This window comes from Botrytis porri (assembly GCF_014898465.1).
Source record: "Botrytis porri strain MUCL 3234 chromosome Unknown BPOR_002, whole genome shotgun sequence".
In the NCBI taxonomy this organism is placed as follows: domain Eukaryota; kingdom Fungi; phylum Ascomycota; class Leotiomycetes; order Helotiales; family Sclerotiniaceae; genus Botrytis; species Botrytis porri.
Window position 1 is genome coordinate 2,898,131 of NW_024066076.1, and position 18,643 is coordinate 2,916,773.

The 18,643-nt window shown below is 44.5% G+C and overlaps 4 protein-coding genes across 4 annotated transcripts; 3 read left to right on the top strand and 1 right to left on the bottom strand.

Moving 5' to 3' along the window:
• Positions 1-612: 612 nt before the first annotated feature.
• On the bottom strand, positions 613-4,208 carry EAF01_001856 (uncharacterized protein). Its single transcript, XM_038910106.1, has 2 exons — positions 3,434-4,208; positions 613-3,342 (listed from the first exon to the last, which is right to left on the bottom strand). Exons 1-2 carry the CDS (start codon positions 3,516-3,518, stop codon positions 851-853), a joined length of 2,577 nt encoding a protein of 858 aa, XP_038774918.1. The 5' UTR covers positions 3,519-4,208; the 3' UTR covers positions 613-850.
• Positions 4,209-4,527: 319 nt separating this feature from the next.
• EAF01_001857 (uncharacterized protein) lies at positions 4,528-6,815 on the top strand. Its single transcript, XM_038910107.1, has 2 exons — positions 4,528-5,363; positions 5,412-6,815. The coding sequence occupies exons 1-2, from the start codon at positions 5,103-5,105 to the stop codon at positions 6,705-6,707; spliced, it is 1,557 nt and encodes a 518-aa protein (XP_038774919.1). The 5' UTR covers positions 4,528-5,102; the 3' UTR covers positions 6,708-6,815.
• Positions 6,816-7,820: 1,005 nt separating this feature from the next.
• On the top strand, positions 7,821-9,221 carry EAF01_001858 (uncharacterized protein; the record flags this gene model as incomplete). The annotated part of the gene is made up of 2 exons (XM_038910108.1): positions 7,821-8,582; positions 8,706-9,221. The coding sequence occupies 2 exons, from the start codon at positions 7,821-7,823 to the stop codon at positions 9,219-9,221; spliced, it is 1,278 nt and encodes a 425-aa protein (XP_038774920.1).
• Positions 9,222-12,609: 3,388 nt separating this feature from the next.
• On the top strand, positions 12,610-15,051 carry EAF01_001859 (uncharacterized protein). Its single transcript, XM_038910109.1, has 5 exons — positions 12,610-12,705; positions 12,765-12,943; positions 12,998-13,025; positions 13,083-13,647; positions 13,701-15,051. Exons 2-5 carry the CDS (start codon positions 12,845-12,847, stop codon positions 14,179-14,181), a joined length of 1,173 nt encoding a protein of 390 aa, XP_038774921.1. The 5' UTR covers positions 12,610-12,705; positions 12,765-12,844; the 3' UTR covers positions 14,182-15,051.
• The last annotated feature ends 3,592 nt before the right edge of the window (positions 15,052-18,643 follow it).

Genomic DNA, 18,643 nt, shown 5'->3' on the forward strand with positions numbered 1-18,643 from the left:
CCTCAATCCCAACATTCCCCAAATCCCTACCTACCTCCCCACCTACTCCAACAAACACAAGACTATTCCACGAACTTCAGCGAACTTCACTTTCCCAAAGACTACTACTATTACCACTAACACTTATTAAAACCCCTTTCAGTATATCCAGTATAGTCAGCACCCCAATCGACAGCAAGAGTATAGAGGATCCTAAAGTTCATATCTTGTAAATCCTATGTACATATACATCCATTTAACTCGACTAGAGCTGACAACAAAGTTCCTATTAACGATATCCTGTGGAATTTCGAGCGAAGGGTCTTATTATCATTATCATGAGAATTAACCCCTTCCTTTCTTCTTCTTTTCCTCTCTTGTGATGAATAGGGAGGGAGGCGTTGTCGCTTTATTAGTTCGGTTACAATATGTAACCAACAATCAGTGGACTGTGAGCGCTAGTAGGAATTCCATGGGCCGATGAACAATGACTTTAGCTGTGACGAGAATTCGAATTATGTCACCTCTTTGCTTGATCACTGAGCGCATGGATAGGCATGATACTCACAAATGACGGAGAACAAGAGCCAGATGGAATAATTACATGTAATCACATCACACATCAAAATTGCCAACTCTCAAATCATCCTTTCCATTTCTCATTACTACTATTCCCCCAAAAGAAATGTATGTATGCACAAAAGAAAATGCTTGCTTGCTTGCTTGTTGTCTACCAAACGCGATCGCTCATGCTTGCAAAAGACATCACTAATGAAATGAACACGACCGCCCAACCCACCCAAGCCTTGCAGTGAAAAACGTCAGACAAGAAATACAGATGCGACCATATACACATCAGTCATTCAACCTTTCATTGCTTTAATTCTTTCTCCATGCACCCCGTACAAAGTACAATTACTTCACCACCCTCCCCCTTATTTCCTCTCTGACAAGGGAAAATCTGCCCATCATCGAATCCACCCGCGCAATGGCCACATCGAAAGCATTCATCATGCCATTCACCGCCTAGTGCTTGTACGTATTGACCTAGAACGGCTTTCTTACATCTCTTACATTTTGGGGCTTTGCGTTCTGTGCGTTTGGTTTGGCATGAGAGACACCAGGCATATCCGTCTTTTTCTATATGCGTCATTCCTTGTTCGAAAGGATCTCCGCACTCTGCACAAAAGAAATGACCATAGTGCCAGTGTTCCCCGAGTGCGACGGCATGTTCACCGATGATAGGAGTTTTGCAGTGTTTACAGCGAGGAGCATAGAGTTCGTGCCAGTCGAGATGACAATAGAATCGTAACCTAGCATCTCCGTCTTCGGCTTCTGTTTCACCTTCGGTATCAGGGATTGCCTCTCCCTGTGCACGACGCTTTATACGATCGAGACGTGCTGCGCGAGAAACGGCGGGCTCGGGGCTAATTTCGAGGTCTTGAAGAGCGGTGCCACATGTGAAACAAATAAAACATTCCGGATGAAACCGTTCGGGTACACCACGGAGAGCTACAACTTTTCCTTCAATTGGTAATTGGCACTGATGGCAAGTTGCTGTGGCTCGGTTACCTGCAGCGGGAGACCAGTGGCCTCGAGGAATCGGTGTGGGGGCTTGCCGTGGATTGGGGCGTTTTGAGGCAGTCTTGGGATCTGGAAGCGGTCTTGCTTTTGATTGTGAAGAGCCAGGCTCCGAAATCGTGGGTATTTGAGGTACAGATTGAGATACTGGCTCGTTGATAGTTGGAATATTTATCGTTGGTACAGCCGGTGCTGACTTGGTTGGGCTTGATCCCGGTTCAATGATCGTTGGAACACTAGGAGCCGAAATAGAAATTTGAGGGGAATCAGGAAATTTTAAGGTAGGGACTGACGGTGTTGATTCTGCGACACTTATACTAGGAACTGGGACGCTCACTTGGGTCGGTGCATTAAAATCCTTGTTTGATGTGATAGGCGTCGGACCTGGTCGAGCAGGTACGCTTTGCTTTTGGCTATTTGGCCGGCGATCGAACGGCGATCTTCTTCGCACTTCTGGCTTGTCATCAGCCTCCTGCGGCTTCCAATTTTTGTCAAAGCTTACAATTGGACGGCCAGGTTTATCACTGACTGCAGTGGGCGTGGGGAGCTTGGGGCTGCGATCACTAAGACGCATGCTTGTCGCTTGACGTATATCATCACCTCTGATCTCAACACCATTCTTTTTGGGAATCTCTTCCTTCACAGCATCTGGTTCATTTGCCGGGGGCGTATTTGCAGTATATGCGGGATTTCTTGACTGTGTTGGTGGATTTTTATATATCTCGGTTGTGGATATCTTTTTGGTGATTTCAGGCGGGGTACTATTGGATCGTGGAACATCCCCCGAAAATTGAACACGATTGAGGGGATTTCGAGGTTTGATTTGTAAAGCAGAGGTAGGGCGGCCATCCATGGGTCGACCACGATCGGAATCGTTCGTGCTTTCTTGCTGGGGTTCCTCCCAAATCTGTTCGCCAGTAAAGCTACCTTTGATTTCGCCGCTAATGTTTCTCTTGCCACCACCGCTCATTCTTCTTCCGTTTTGCAGTCGGCTAATACTGCCGTAAGTCTTTGTAGCTTTTTGAGCCATTGCATCTCGACCGGTATCTAGGGATCCACTTAACGTTGGTTCTGGAGTAACACTGTTCTTCAATGGGGAGGAAGGCCTTGAAGTTACGGGGGTTTTTGGTCCATCTTCATCGCTCACAATTGAGTCCTTTCTTGGAATTGCAACTCTAGCAAGCTCCGTAGCCACAGCAGGGCTATTGATTCGTCCAACGCTTTGAGTCCTTGCACGCGCATAACTGTTCTTTCTTAAATGGTCTTTGTATCGATACGGCGCATCAGGATTTTTGAACTTATCCCCAAACTGGTGCGTGTAGACCAACTCGGATGCTTCCTCTTGCGCAGCTTTATGGATCCGCACTTCGTCGTCGTGCTCTCCGTTTAGATCCATATCCTCCATAGCCTCTCGCAGAGACGCTGCCTCCTCCTTTTCCATCCATCTTAGACCTCGTTCGATATATGTAGCACTGGGTACAACTTCGGAAGGTTTGAGAGGAAGCTCTTGAGGTGGTGGTTGAACAAGGGATCGCCCTGCTCTAGAGCTGACGGAAGAATATGATCCAACAGAAGTTCGAGTTGGTCTGCGAGAAAATGAACTTCCGGGCCGCGGTTGAGGATCGACAGAAGCTGGGGTCTCTGGTGGGGCATTTGTCTGCGGGGTGATAACTGATGATACCGATGATATTGAGTTGGATTGTCGCCGTTTACTCGGAGGGGGAGGCCTTGCGCCACTCGGACGAGCAACACGATTGTTTCTCAGATCTGCCAAGTAGTCCGCTGTCAACTGTCAGTAAGAAGCAGCAACATTTCTCAAGGCCTTGAGCTTTGCCGGTAGCTGCAAACAAGAGAGAAGATAGATCGAGCTTACCAAATTGATCGTTTGACATATACGATGGCCCAGGAGGAGTGACATTATGGTCGGTTGGCTCTTTGGATTTCCCTCTCAGTAACATTGTAAAAATTCGAAGTTGAAGAAAGTTGGTTCAAAAAATTATAGTTTGGCAAAGAAGCTTTAAGTATCGATGGCAGTGTAGCGAGGATTTGTTGGCGGTGTGTTGCGTCAGAGTTTCCATCCAATGTGGAAGTTCCAAGTATCTGTGATAATGTTTGAGATGTAATTCGAGGCGTGATTCGTGCGTATTGCTTAGGATATCGTAGATAGTATGATCGCAAAAAGGAGGAAGAGGATGATGAAATTATCGAGGGGAAAGTAAAAAGGAACACAATGCTTATCAACAAAAGAGACAGTAAAGAGAGACAAGCAACAACAATAATAATAACATATACTTTTTTTTATAGGTCTGTGATTATAGAGTTGATAGTAATAGGGAGGAAATCAAGTATCGCTTTGTATTCTTCAAACATTCAATGTTTTCTTATATAAATCACACAGTACAACCTACCTGTGGAGGTTGGTTCTATTGCTCTCGCGCCGAAGTCAATAATCGGCTGAAGGTTAAACAGTCGTCTCAGCAACAACCTTCTCTCGGATTTGAGCCTCCAACACGTACCTAGGTATTAGATCAGATCTAAATTATGGAGACATGCTTTCCCAAATCAGAACCTCATAAAATACACTTTATGTACTCGAATCCTTCTTCCTCTTTCTCTCCTCCTTGAGCTTTGGAAGTTTCGATCGATTTCCTCGATTTCCTCGATTTCTTCTTTCTGCTATGGATCCAATTGATGGAGAATTTGGGGGAAAACGAATACAACAAGGGGGGTTGATTAGTAATACGAGGGAGAGCGAATGGTACTACGACAATGATAGATTATGTAAGCGAGATAAGGTACACCGCATGCTAACTGTGAGTTATGGTACACCGCTTTTGTTTTACCACCAATTAAATCAATCTGCCCGGCCAAACGGATCTGGGCTAACGAAGGCGGTATAACCCTTCACCTTCGTACTGGTTGTTTCCGCCAGCAGCTTTCCATTTCTCTTCTCGATCCTTTTCCCCTTGTCCCCTCGTACATGGTCCTTCTACCAAACACCATAACATTGACCTTGCATCTTCATCTTCTTCCTTTTCTTCAATGTATCCAATACATTCAATATATACTGTGTACACAGCCTCTACCATCATAATACGAAGTATATCAATCTCTCGATAATAAACCCAGTACATTCTGGTAGGTATCCACAGTCCACATGGCTAAGCAAGTTGATTGGTGGCGAGGGCTATGGACGGGCCATCGGCTTCAATTATTCCTACTGAAGAAGGATTCTCAATATCTTATTTCCGATTCTATACCAGTAGCACTGTTAGCTTCGCGGGGAGGTAAGAAAAAGCATTTCGTGACTAAAACTTTTGCGCCCTTCACAATCATATTGATGCGCCGGTCCGGTAAGTGGGAAGGTCATTGCCTTCCTCAAATACAGAGGTTCCTTAGCATTTCCTTTGGAATCTATCTTCACGGATATGTATCTTTAATCTGTACTTGTTTCCGTTCTTCGTGTATATCTTATCTATGCTCTTTTCGATTGATTTATTTCCTTCTGTATCTATCTTCAAGGATACACCTTTCTGTATGAGATGAGTGCCATCAACAATGAGCGGTCAGGACGAGATGACAACAACGAAATAAACAATGCGAATATGGTGGAGAATGTGGACAAAGTCATAAGGGGCCCATCGGATAATAATCTTCTGGCGGAAGATCGAAAGCATCACACCGATGACCTAGAAAGAATTGAGGATTCGAGCCCCGTGGATGTACCTCCTGATGGCGGATATGGCTGGGTTTGTGTCGCAAGCGTATTCTTGATCAACGGGCATACTTGGGGGGTCAATAGTGTTAGTGAGCAAGCTTTTCATGCTTTTCGTTGCTAATGAATCTATTAGTCTTATGGTATTTTCCTTGCTCACTACCTTGCGAGTGATACTTTTCCTGGTGCAACTTCCCTTGAATATGCGTTTGTTGGCGGTTTATCGATCTCTTTAGCCCTCATCACCGCACCGGTAGCCACGAGTTGTACGCGCAAATTCGGAACAAAAGTCACTCTAGCCATCGGTATTGTCCTCGAGACAGCGGGGCTTCTTGGGGCTTCTTTCGCATATGAGATATGGCATCTATTCCTATCACAAGGTGTCGCTTTTGGGTTCGGTATGGGCTTCCTCTTCGTAGGTAGCGTTGGAGTAGTCCCACAATGGTTCTCGAAACGTCGATCTTTAGCCAATGGCATTTCAGCAGCTGGAAGTGGGCTGGGAGGTTTGATATATTCCTTGGCGACAAATGCAATGATTCAATCCATTGGGCTCGGTTGGGCTTTCCGAGTATTGGCTATTTTGGCTTTTGCAGTCAACACCGTATGTACAATTCTGGTCAGGGATCGAAACCATGCGATTGGATCTGTCCAGAAAGCTTTTGACATACAATTGTTCAAGAAGCCCGAATTCTTTCTTTTACTTGGATGGGGATTCTTCAGTATGCTCGCATATATCGTTCTTCTCTTCTCCTTACCTAATTACGCGAGGAGTATCGGCCTTTCAGCCAAGCAAGGTTCGGTCATTGGTGCTATTTTAAATCTTGGTCAAGGTCTCGGCCGGCCATTTGTAGGAGCATTTTCAGATGCAACTGGGCGAATCAATATGGCGGGCACTTGCACCTTCCTAGCAGGGCTATTCTGTCTCGTTATTTGGATTTTCGCTAAATCATACGGAGTTCTCATATTTTTTGCTCTTATTGTCGGAACTGTATCAGGCACTTTTTGGGCTACAGTCGCCCCGGTGGGTGCAGAGGTAGTCGGTCTCAAAGTCCTTCCTTCGGCTCTATCTATTATCTGGTTAGTGCTCGTGATACCTTGCACTTTTTCTGAGCCAATTGGACTAAAATTGAGAGCCCCATCTGGGGATATATACCTACATGCACAGATCTATACAGGATGTATGTATATAGGAGCTGCACTGTGTATGTGGGGCCTGAGGGCTTGGAAAATCAAGGAATTGGAGAGCTTAAGAGATGGTGAAAGGGAGAAAGAAATAAGGGATGAGGATGAGGCAAGGAGGGAAAGAGAAAGGGAACAAGGCGAAGAGAAAGATGTTGAAGAGGGTGCCAATGTTCCGATGAGAAGGCAGATGACAAGAACACAGAGTGTGAAGCGAGCCACCAAGGGGCTTTGGGTTTTACAGAGAGTCTAGAAAGATGCTATGACACCCCGGTATATTCCAAATAAATGTCAGGAGGCATACGTATACATATATATATACACACATATACTTATAATCAATTTCAACATTAGTTCGGATTCACTGGATACTACCAATCTCTTGTGGAACACAAGTAGATATCATCATTAAGGCTGTACCTAGCTTTGCTTTCCAGATCATGTATGTATTTGCGGCGATTAAGACCTTGTTTTGTGTATATGATCTTTAATGGTTTTTGCGATATGCCGAATTCCGATGGACAAGGAGATATGAAGCAGTCTGTCTCAAGGGGGTCATTATTTTAACTGAACAACGAGAGTTTGATATACTACTTCGCAGGTAGTTGAAGAGAATTACAACGCCCCAGAGATTTCCGCAATCACAATCACAATCACAATCACATGTAAACAATTAATGATTACCTAATTGATTCTGATTCTGGTTAGTGCGGGAAACACACCTTCCTGATTGTTGAGATTATGCGGAATGTTCCTGGGCCTACCTAATAAGCGGGATCTTTTTTCAGGGTCTTCCTAGAGAGCACGAGACCCTATTTGGAAAATAACAGGAAATTCCCAATCCCCTCATCTTGGATTAATCTTCTCCTTTATTCACCATTTTATTTCGACCCTTTCTCTTGGAACATTGTCTAGTTGTAACACTTTAAAGAACCAAACAGAAAGTTTTTGAACCTCAATTGATTAACATTGCATTACATTTCTCAAAGCTACACACACACACACAAGACAATTGCAAGCAGCGCAAAAGTGTCATTTGAGAGCACTCCTATTGCTCTTCACCTAGCCATCATATTTTGGTGATATTAATATATTATAGAGGTGTTCGAATATCAAATCTTTCATACCTGTCGAAATTCAGCATCTATTTGTTCAACGTGGTTCTCTGTAGGTCAATCGCGTACGAACATTATTCTCCCCCCCAGGGCCTCATAGTCCTATACCATTTAAGACAAATCCAGTTCGAGTAGGTCCGTTTTGAAATCCTATCATTTTACAGATTATTAATAGATTTGAAACAGCATAAAGACTCTGCATCGATTTGAATCCTTTCGCTTGCGGCCGGCTCCTTTCGTAAACAAACATCATGGCCACAATATCAACGCCGAATACTCCTTCGAGTGGCAAGATTCGCTTCATCCCCCTCTCTTATAACTCCGCCGAGTCTCAAACATCCGCTCTACGTCTAATCCTAACTCTGCGCCCCGAATGGGAACAAACCGATGGAAAAATCGAGTTCATACGATTTACGGATGGCATAACAAACACATTATTGAAGGTTATCAACAACAGACCCGGGCTCACCACGGAAGAGATTGATAATGAGGCAGTTCTGCTGCGGGCTTATGGCCAAGGAACCGATTTAATTATCGACCGAGAACGTGAGACTCAAAATCACGAGTTACTTACGCAATACAATTTAGCGCCAGCATTACTTGCCCGATTTAAGAATGGAATGCTATATCGATTCATTAGAGGAGCGGTTACTAGTCCAGCAGACCTCAGACAGCAAAGAATTTGGCGTGGAGTAGCTAGACGATTGGCAGAGTGGCACGCAGTTGTTCCTTGTCTGGCGACGAATCATGAGGTCCAACCCACAGAAATAAATGGTAGTGAACAATTTGCTTTCCCAGCTGCATTAAGCAAGATGGAGCCTGCTCTCCAATCTGCTATTGACAATACCGCTCCTGGCAAACCAGCCCCTAATGTCTGGACGGTGATGCAAAAATGGATATACGCACTTCCAGTGGGATCAGAGGTAGAAAAGACTCGACAGGCAACTTTGCAAAAGGAACTGACTCGCCTGGTTGATGAGCTCAGTAATCGACCTGGTCTTGGTGAAAATAGTGTGAGTGACCTTCGTGAAACCCGATGCGATCATAGTTGTCTCTGGACGCAAAGTAGTGCTACCATAACGATGCAACTCCCGCTGTAACATCCTGCCGCCGAGAACCGTGCTGACATTTTCCAGCTCGTATTTGCCCACTGCGACCTTCTAAGTGGTAATGTTATCGTGCAACCCCAACCCACTGGCACTACTACCCCCGCTGCAGTAGAAACAGTCAGTTTCATCGATTACGAATATGCCACTCCTTCTCCAGCAGCCTTTGATATTGCCAACCATTTCGCGGAGTGGGGAGGATTTGATTGCGAACATCAATACATGCCCACACGCGCAGAAAGACTCGATTTCATTCGGGAATATATTCGAAACTATTTTGCTCAATTGAAGCAAACTTGTGACGAAGAAGCAGAGGTTCAGAGAATGTTTATCGAAGTGGATATATTCAGGGCGGTTCCAGGGTTCTATTGGGGGATTTGGGCATTGATCCAGGCCACGATATCTCAAATCGATTTTGACTATGCTGCATACGCAGAAATCAGACTGGGAGAATACTGGGCCTGGAGGGGAGAGAACGATGGTAGTCGAGCGGCTTCTGGCAAGGAAATGTCTTTGAGAGAGCGAAGATGGGCGCAGGACGCATAACTATCCCCCAAAAGTTGATGCACAACATACATTTAGAATTTTTTTAGATCGACTTGCATATTTATGAGGCTTCAACGCCTAGCAGCGTAGCCCGGTAGGAACACTGGAGTCTTCAACGACAAATTTTCGAGATACCTAATGAAGTTAAAAAGTTTCAAAAGTACATAGCTTGATTTTAAGCATGAAAGAAAGAGTGACGATTCGCAATACAGAAACTTTCAAGTAAATGCCGTGCTGTCGCCGCATCCTCTTTCACATTAAGGTTAACTGAAAAGACTGGGAGGAAATGTCAAAAGCAACATAGTAAAAACAAGCTTAAATTGATGACTGTGCATCATGGGATAAGCCCGATGCTAAGGTGACATTCGGAACCGGCCAGTACCCAGGCTCAAGCTCCAAATGTAGTATTGTACGCAAACGAAGATCAATTACGGAAAGGAATCAATAGAAGAGGTAACATGGATGTTTCATCGGTAACTGCCTCGTTTGATCTAAGAAGTCCACCCTCTATAGTCAATACCGAGTCAGCCTTAAAAGATGAGACAAGATCAGACAAGATTCTGTACTATATGGATCGAGCTATGGATGTTTCGCCTCCCTTTGTATTGATGGAAATGAAGGTTCGGCTTACGCCTCTCTACGATCCCCGCGTGTGGTAGCATTACGGCCTATCCGTTGGATCCATGGAGAAGGATGCCGCCATGATTGCTCCGTGCTTGTGCCACGCGGCTCATGATTCTAGAGATCTATATTCATACCTTCACTTAGCACCATCACCTAGTGAGATGCACGGCCACATCCTCTCCTTAGGTTTCTTAGCTGCATCATACGTACCTATATTTCCTGCATTGCCGGGGCTATTATCAGCTCTGGTTGTCAACGGAGGAACAGAATTGGAGACTCGCTGGATTCAAATTGTAACAGCCATAGTGATCTATATTTGGCGGCTAAACCTTCGCGAGACAACTGCCTTATTGTGACACTTTACGGAACCCCGAAAATCTGCAGTCTGAATTGTCAATCTGTGTGGTGGCCATGGCAGTCTGGCAGTGACCGGTATTTTCCAGATACTTAAACAATCACCCAGTCTATCCCTTAGCTCGCACTACCCAATTCGGATAACTGTAGCGAATGTCTAGTCTCTAGATAGTGAAAAGATTGACCGTGTGGAGAGCAGCCAGTAGTGGTTTTCGTATCGTATCGTACTTACTCCTTTGCGATTAGCGCCAGGCAAACTCTCTAAATCCAAAGTTTGATTTACCACCGCATTCTGGGCCGTGTACTTACTTACTACTTACTCGAGTATAGGTAGCGCTCCGGGGCGTTACGTCGATTCTTACCATTGTTGAATTATCATAAGGAGCGGCTAGTCGATATTCCATGGCAACCAATCCCGATTTTCTCAAGCTTACTTGTTAAAATCTGTACTAATTCGTGGAATGGGCCATCAAGATGTTGAAGGATTGCCAAGCAAGACACACCAGTCAATGCCACAACTAAGCGGTTCTCGAGTACAGCACAGTAGGTACTAATAAACACCAGGAAGAAAAGTAATATTTGAGGGGCAAGCCGTTGGGTTTTCAGCCCGAAGAAAAAGAGAGAGTGAGAGAGAGAGAGAAAAGAAAATAGATCAATGTCCTATTTGGGTTCTGACCTCAGAGTGCGTGTCGTTTCAAACATTCACGACTATGCACTGTATCATGATTATGTGACCTTCTATAGATTACAACACCGTTGTTGGATCTTATATCTTATGAGTGACGTGTAATCTGCATGCTTACTTTTGTATGTCAGCACTTGAAATCTATCTATCATGGGCGGTGGTGACGATCTAATAACCACATAAACCTCTTCAGTTGATACCACATTCTATACCACATTCTCACACGCTACTAATTTGACACTATCAATTATAGACCGTTACCCCATATCTGCGATATCACACTATCCTACTAGAGCAAAGGCAAGGCTGATAGCTATTGCGCCTCTCAAGTCCTGTCTTAGATATTTTCGGTACTTTTGTGCGACAAAATGTCTTGCATTACTGATTTGACTCGGAACGAACTACACCCTCATTTTTTTTATCATTAACAATTGAAATCAAAAGGTTGTTGCATGCACGATTAGGATTTGTGAAGCAACTGCTGGGAACACCATTTAGGTGAGGCAAATTCGGGTTTTGGGTCCAGTTCCAGGAACCAGGGACAATCTAACGAAATATCTTCTAAAAATATCCGATGCAACATATGAATTCCTATTTGCTGGGTTACGATTTCGTGTGGCAACAACGTTAATTCGACGTCAATGTCACAGTGAACAATCGGTAAGAATAATTCAATCAGATACTACTCGAGTAATGATGGGCCTGGGACACCCGAGTACATACACCGGATGTACCTCCTTGTAAGAATATAGGCCCGGATGTACATGGCACATGCTGCTCATTGTCTCCAGAATCAGAATCTGACATCGTTCCATAAAACTTGATGGCTTTTTGTTAATCTGACCCCAAGGTGATGATGCCAATTCAACCCTAGCTCTTTACCATAATCAGTAGGCTGTCAAATCAAGAATCTTCCCATTGACGAATCTCTAGATTGGATTAATTTAGCTCGATTTAGCTTGAAGCTGCTGATTGGTGCGTTGAGCAATGCTTTGATTGGCTCTATCGGGTTTGGGAAAACCTTCAAAGCTTTCATGGAGCTGAGGTCCTCTAGACAAATCACCTCGAAGGATCATCATTCTTTTAGCCTTACAGAGGTTAACACATCAGTTATACCGCCTAGGATCATCGTCACGGTGCGAAAATAGCACGCCTTGAAGTGTTTGGATTCGCAGGATACGTAGCTAACCACAACTCTAACCCTATATTGAAGTTCCAAGTGTCTAATAGTGTAGCTAATCACATAGATGCAGTTCTCATGATTCAACAGTCGATAGATCACAAGAATACTCTGGAGGTTAGTCTGTTTGTACGACAATACTGGGATAGCAATGACAGGTGACGAAAAAACCTCTGAGGACAAATCTAAAGGTTACATTGAAAAGCCAAAGTAAGCAAACAAGAAGAGCAAAGTGTTAGTGCGCGGCTTCTTCCATTGTTCAAGAGGACATGATTTATTACTACTTTGTGTAAGCATGTATAAACTTTTGAATTTGGCATTCTACAGAGTACATACACACTCCGTAAAGCTAGAGCCAATAGCTAAAGCTCGCATTCGCTTGATTCCTTCAACGAATCATCAAAGAAATGAGTTTCTAAGTGTCTCGCTTATGTCGAAACTAATCCTAGTCGAGAGCGCATGGGAATATACACGCCCATCCCTGAAGACTATAACGGGTGGAGTTTGTTGTTAAAAGCGGTGGCTTCCCCCACCTCTGGTCAAGATCAGGGATAGTCCTAGAGATTCAAGGCTGAATATTAGCACGATAGCCATTCCTAAATTGGAGAGGTATGGATCCATGCGCCTAGGAGGCATATTTGGTAGGATGTAAATGCTAGTGCTCAAGGATAAGATGATCTCACTGACTGCGGACCTGAAGGAATGACTGATATAACTCACTTTCCTTCTCCATCCAAACCGTTTTTGTTATATATCATCTAGGCATCACCCAACACAACCATGGCCACCACTTTCACGTCCACCATCCACGACTCTAGGCAATATTTTTATTCAACAGCAATGGATTCTTCAGCGGATAAAGAAGAACGCAAGCGCGAGGTATATTGCTTTCCTATAGGCAACTACTATACAGAGACTAATAAAAAGTTACAGTACAATCGTCTTGCACAAAGAGAATTCCGTATGCACTCTAAGGTCTACATTACGAGTAACTAAAAACTAATCATGAGTTTACCAGGCCGAAGAAGAAAGGAACACCTCAAGAACCTCGAGCAAGCCCAAAAAGAACAGAGCTCGGAGCAATCTGAAGAGATTGAGCGCTTGAGATATCAAAATGACGAACTCAGAAGAGAAAACGAAACTCTTCGGGCGCAACTATACGGCTCAACGACACAAAGTCTCCTGCTTCAACCAGTAGGACAAATTCCTTCCGATCATCGACAATACTCTTTATCCCCATCTATTTCTGGCGCATCTATTTCAAATGCCGGTAGTCCCCCGGCTTCTTTAAGCTCAGAGATGATGTCCATGGGCTCAATACCAATGACATCGACGATGATTTCACCATCCACATATGCATATGCCGATTCGGCTGCTTTATCTTCTCAGCCATATATGGTACATCAATCCGGGCTCCGTCCACATAACTCACAAAGCTCACCTGATACATCAGGATACACACGGAATGCTCAATCTGCAATGGGGCCTTCAAATTTTCAACACCCCTCTCTAAGCGTCCCTCGAGCCAGCGGCAGTGGCAACGCTACCGATCAACAACCTAGGGCATCTTCCTCAAGACAAAAGTTAGTAGCTCCTATGGACGACGCAGCTTATGGGTGGTATTAATGGTCTGAAGTGTCTTGGTGGCTACGGTGCCATACGATCGCAAAAGATGTTGCATTGAGATTCGGGAACTTTTCCGTCCACTCCTTTCCGACCCTGCTATTGTAGATGGCTCCTCTCCAGACCGTCATCTCGCCCTTCTGCGCTCCATGACTGACATGCTTCCTCCAAGCCTCAAGCCCAACAAGTCACAACTCGAAAAAGCTCACTATTACGCTATTGATATGATCGCTTCTCCTTCATTGCGAGAACGACTGATGAATTTAGCTGCAGATATAGCGCCAAGTTTTATTCAGGACTTTGGGAGTTGCATTGGAGAGGCAGATGACACGGGGCAAATCATCATATGGGGAGACAATCCTTACAACGAGATATCATGGGAAGTTTCGCAACCTTTATCAGAGCGATGGGGCTGGTTACTCGGCCGGGATTTTGTGGACAGAAGCAATGCGTGGAGAGCACAACGAGGTGCCCCCCCTCTACCTAATTGGTAAAGAAGGAGTTTTGGGAGTGCCGTTTGAAAGGGTGGGATTTGGGTATGAAAACGGACTTCAACGAAATACGGAGTGAAATTGAGCATTACAATATACCACAGCATAGCGAATGGCGTTTAGCATATTGAGTATGTATTATTTTTTATTGGATTAGAGGTTTTATGTATAGAGACCATTCTGGGCCCGATAGACATGAGACGAATACCAGGTCTGTGTTTGGCAATCGGATCCCAATTTTGATTTTGATTTTTCTACCAGCCTACTCTTGAAAATGGTGTTGATGAGGCTTGAATTACCTATCTATGCATGTGATGAAAACCATAGAAGAGGTATAACCAAGGGTCCGAGGGCCAAGTTGTTGGTACTGTACTACGGCGTTGCAACTTGCACGCGATAAATTAGTGGACTTTAGTTTGAGGGGTACACCAAGAGATTTCATGTCGTTCCTATCTTCCAATAGATTATCAGACAATCGACTGAGTCCAAGAAGATCTAATCAGGATAAGCTCTAGCCGGATATTCTAATCGACTTATTTTCAACACATGATAATCTTTGGTATAATCCGGAACTTCACTCCGAGCATTGAATCTACATATGAGACGCGTAGTACACCATCGACAATACCGCTACACCTCCCAAGCATGTCAAAACTGCCAATAATGCCTTAGCATAAGGAGTTTTCCGAGTGAGGTGTGAGTGGCAAGGTTCGAATATTGTTCATCGACGGGGTCCCAACGAAGAGATAGACTTATCAATTGTCAGAGTTGATCTGGTCAATTGGAAGCTACTGAGCCACTGAGCTACCCCGCCATGTACGTATGTATGTATGGTTGTATTGAGATCTTAGATCTCAACAAGCTAGGTGCTCGTTGATATTGGGTATTCGCGGCTATCGTTCATTGATTTATTAAATATCAGACGGCATTTTCCTTAGTGTAGTATGTGTAGGTCGGTACACAGTGGCGAGACGGCTCGAATTGAACTTAAAGTATCGACAGGGCTACGTTACATTGCACTCACATTCAGATGGCTCCGGCGTGACATGCAGACGAGCTAGTTTTGGAGCATCGACACTACTCTTCCAGATCTGTAGCATAAGCCTAATATCACTTGGTGCGCTATTCGTGTTGAATATTCAGTCAGGAGATCGAGCTCCCGAAATGAGAACTATAACACATTTCGTAGATTCGACGAATTTACTCAAGTATCTATTCGCGTGTGAATACCTAGGTAGACATTGTATTGTCTTGTCTTGGAACATCTGGTCAGAGCGGCTGGCACGGGGGAAGGCGGGGGGAAGAACCACGGAGTCGGAATTCCGATGGGCAACGGTAAAGGACGGTAAGTGAGTGGGTAAGATTTAAGCCGGCTGAACCATGTTCACTCTACTAGTCTAGATCTAGATGGAAGTTGCAACGATACTTGCCGATGTCGATATTTCGAAATGCGACTTTGGAGTTTGATTCAAGCCGCGCTGTTCGACTTCGAGTCAGTGTGCAAAATGCATGGAGGGAATAATAGTGTCAGATCAAGTCAGAAAATCACGCATTTCACAAGTTGGTCGGTATTTCCCATACTTGGTAAATATTCCCCTTTCCCCTATTGGCTATGTCGTTACGATGGATAAACAGAGGAGTGAAGATTTTCTTATTCGTCTCTCTGGGTATGCATCGTACATGTCCAGGGATGTGGGTAGACGTATGCACTGCAACATCTCTTTCCCCGCGGCTACCCAATACAAGGATTTTAGATTACACATTGTCGGATTTTAAGGTTACATCCTGCTTCCATAGCGAGCACCGCGAGCATGGTTACGAATCCAGAATTTTCAAGACGAGCCAGCACGGTTCCTCGGACGGATCTGGAGACTAGGGATAATGGTCAAGAAAGCCTTACAGGAAGCCACCACTGTTATTATGTATCCTGGGGTATGGAATCTTTGATTCGTTCCCTGTTCATTTAAGGTCTCAGTAGTGTACGGAGCAGGAGCCTCTCAAAAGCCTCTTCCCGCTGGCACTAACAAGTAGGGATTAATGTCTGGGAAAAGATTGACGGTTGGAAAAAGCCTTCTTATATGGAGACTATGGAGACTGTGGAGCACTCCACACACTGTATAGTGTACGGTCTAGAATTCTCATCAGGCAACCTTTTATTCTGTAAATTTCCCCTATCTAATTGGTCTGCTCGGATGGGTATGGGTAGGACCGGCTAAAACGTTCTGATCTCATGTGGAGATACAGGCTTTGAAGCCTGTATCTTATGGGTATGAACCGTTTAATTACTTTGGTATCTTGTAGCCTACGATTGATTAAACAAATAAATGTTTGGTACGGGGGCGAGACCTTTGACTTTGATCTCGCCCAAGTCTTGGCTTCCTTTTTTTCCTAACCATTTTTAGTATACCGTGAATAAAATCATGGTGTGAATATTCAAATGAGTAAAGATCTCTCTTTACCAACCCCTATTCAGCTCTACGGTCGCTTCTTATGTTTCTCGCTGGCCTATTATGGCCCAATTCTCGTCCATAGTTTGACAGAATCGACCTGTTCATTGAACTAATGCATGCGAAGAAAAATGGGTCTGCTACCAGTAACCAATGCTATCTAGCACTTGGTCAGATACCACGGCATTCCATCTTAGTACCAAGCAACCAAAGATTCTTAAGAAAAAAATAACCTTAATGAAACTCCCGGGCCAGCGTCAGCCACCCACAGCGTTGTGGATCAGCACAAGGAAGAAAAGATCTGACAACAGCGGACAGGTTGGCGTGCTGGCATGCAGTAGGCACGTTGAGTGAGTGAGATGAGCCCCGAAACAATCAATCTCTGACTGAAGGATCATAAGCCGACATGTCAATACATGACATTTGAGGGGAGCTTTTTGTTTGAGAACAAGACAAACAGCGAGGATGAGGATGCATGCGGGAGCGAGGCGAGGTAAGTCCCGAAGAGGAAGTTCAGGGCGCGGTATGTCGTGCTCACATCAGCGATGCTATTGCTAGCACCATCGACTGTGTAGAAGAAGTTTGAGGGATCGACGATTTTTATGCTAGCTTTGGCTGCTAGATCTAAATATTCATTATTTATTATCACGAGATGGGTATTTCCAGTATTTAATCTTGCCATAGGCAAACGCAAACCGGGAATGGAATTCGCTTATCTCTCGCGCGTCGAGCATCACCCTTTATCTTCATTCGTCGGGATACGATTTCAAAGTCTAATCTAATTTTCTGCTTCTGAGGAGACTAACCTCACACCAAAGAACTGACTGGCCAGGTCGATGCGTACGGAGAGGTGCGCTGTGCCGTCTCCGTTGCATGACGAGAGAGCAGATAATGATACCTAATATCCACAAGGCTGAATCTGCAGATCGGCAGTGAGAGGATGACGATTGCGATTGGTGCTTCTTTACGAAGTGCGTGAAGTATTTCTTAGATGGCTTTTAGCAGCAAACTACTAGCTATAGTTAGCACTTACGGTATCCTAGTGAACACAGATCGCAACCTTACAAGCTGCATCGGATACGGGGACGTGCTGGGAATGACGAGTGTGATGCGAATGTAAATGAATAGGCGTTTCGTTAGCATGCTTGGTTTTCGCATTGCGCGGCTGCGTATTTTGCGGTGATGATTGAATACCCGCTGGATACTCGTAGAGATGAGTGGGAAGATGGAAGATGCAATATGGGTGCTGATGTTACGTTGGTTTCTCCTGAGCGCAGCGCGCTCAATGTATCAGAAAGTCTTGGTGTGAAAGGGAACGATAAGTGGATGTGAGAGAACCTTGGCATGGCAGACCCGACAGCAGAATAGCGGTAGGCGGTTAAACTCGAGATTTCGATCCTGTTACAGTCTTCCTACCTACCCTCCCTTAACAACACATTTCGTAGGTAGGTAAGATATTTCATCTGTTGTGCAAGCATGAGAATACAGTGAGAATGGAGATATTGTACAGTATCTCCGTGATCAAGTGAAACAACAGACGGATATGATTTTATCTCCGCTGTTAGATGGAATATCTAAATAGATATTAAGATGCATAGGTTGGCACCTGGTGCATCTGTATTACCCTCCTCCTAGGTGTTCCAGAATATGCAAGCCAGGAGTCTCACCAGGAAGGAATTAAGGCACAATGGCTGGAGCACATGCAGACGAGAAAGTTCTCAACATATATATACCTACCTATCTGAGGTGAGATGAGATGCATACGTTTGCACATATGTGGATGAGAAACCGCACCCGAGAAACGCGGCGCAGGATACTCCTGTCTGTTTTATCGACTTATGCTTTATCCCATCGTTTTGTCGATATTTACGTTTCTGTTTTTCTGTTTTTCTGTTTTTCTATCTTTTTGAGAGGAGGGTTGCGGTGTTTATATCTGGAGAAGAGGAATGGGGAATAGGGTACTTTGTATCGGGTATTCTCATATAGTATATAGTATGGTGTCGGATTTATTTTACAGG